The following is a 309-nucleotide window of genomic DNA, read 5'->3' as shown; positions in this document are numbered from 1 at the left end:
TCCTCGGGCTCCCCCGGTCCTCGGGCTCCCCCGGTGCCCCGGGCTCCTCACTCCTGCTTCTTGGGGTTGTTGACGGCCACGTAGTGGTAGAGCACGACGAGCAGGAAGAGCGAGACGCCCAGCATGTTGGCGAAGATGGCGAGCTGCACGTCCGTGATCATCCTGCGGGCCACGGGCAACGGACGCGCTAGCATCCCGCGGGGGGACCGCCACCGGGCTCCCGCCCCTGCCCGGTGCCCCGGTTCCCGTTCCCGCCCGGCCCCCGGTGTCCTGGTTCCCGCCCCTGACCGGAACCCCCGGTGTCCTGGT

General features: G+C 72.2%; 2 protein-coding genes across 2 annotated transcripts in view; both read right to left on the bottom strand.

Moving 5' to 3' along the window:
- Positions 1 to 309, bottom strand: part of OST4 (oligosaccharyltransferase complex subunit 4, non-catalytic) — a 1,692-nt gene that overhangs the window by 340 nt on the left and 1,043 nt on the right. The window lies entirely within an intron of this gene.
- On the bottom strand, positions 7 to 194 carry LOC121338770 (dolichyl-diphosphooligosaccharide--protein glycosyltransferase subunit 4-like). Its single transcript, XM_041409978.1, has one exon. It carries the CDS (start codon positions 192 to 194, stop codon positions 48 to 50), a length of 147 nt encoding a protein of 48 aa, XP_041265912.1. The 3' UTR covers positions 7 to 47.

This window comes from Onychostruthus taczanowskii, unplaced genomic scaffold, assembly GCF_017590055.1.
Source record: "Onychostruthus taczanowskii isolate IOZ18803 unplaced genomic scaffold, ASM1759005v1 scaffold317, whole genome shotgun sequence".
NCBI classification, from domain to species: Eukaryota; Metazoa; Chordata; class Aves; order Passeriformes; family Passeridae; genus Onychostruthus; species Onychostruthus taczanowskii.
This window is presented reverse-complemented; position numbering and strand designations above follow the sequence as displayed.

What these genes read in the sequence shown, in the direction of transcription:
- LOC121338770 (XM_041409978.1), bottom strand. Translation starts at nt 194, where the DNA reads ATGCTAGCGCGTCCGTTGCCCGTGGCCCGCAGGATGATCACGGACGTG.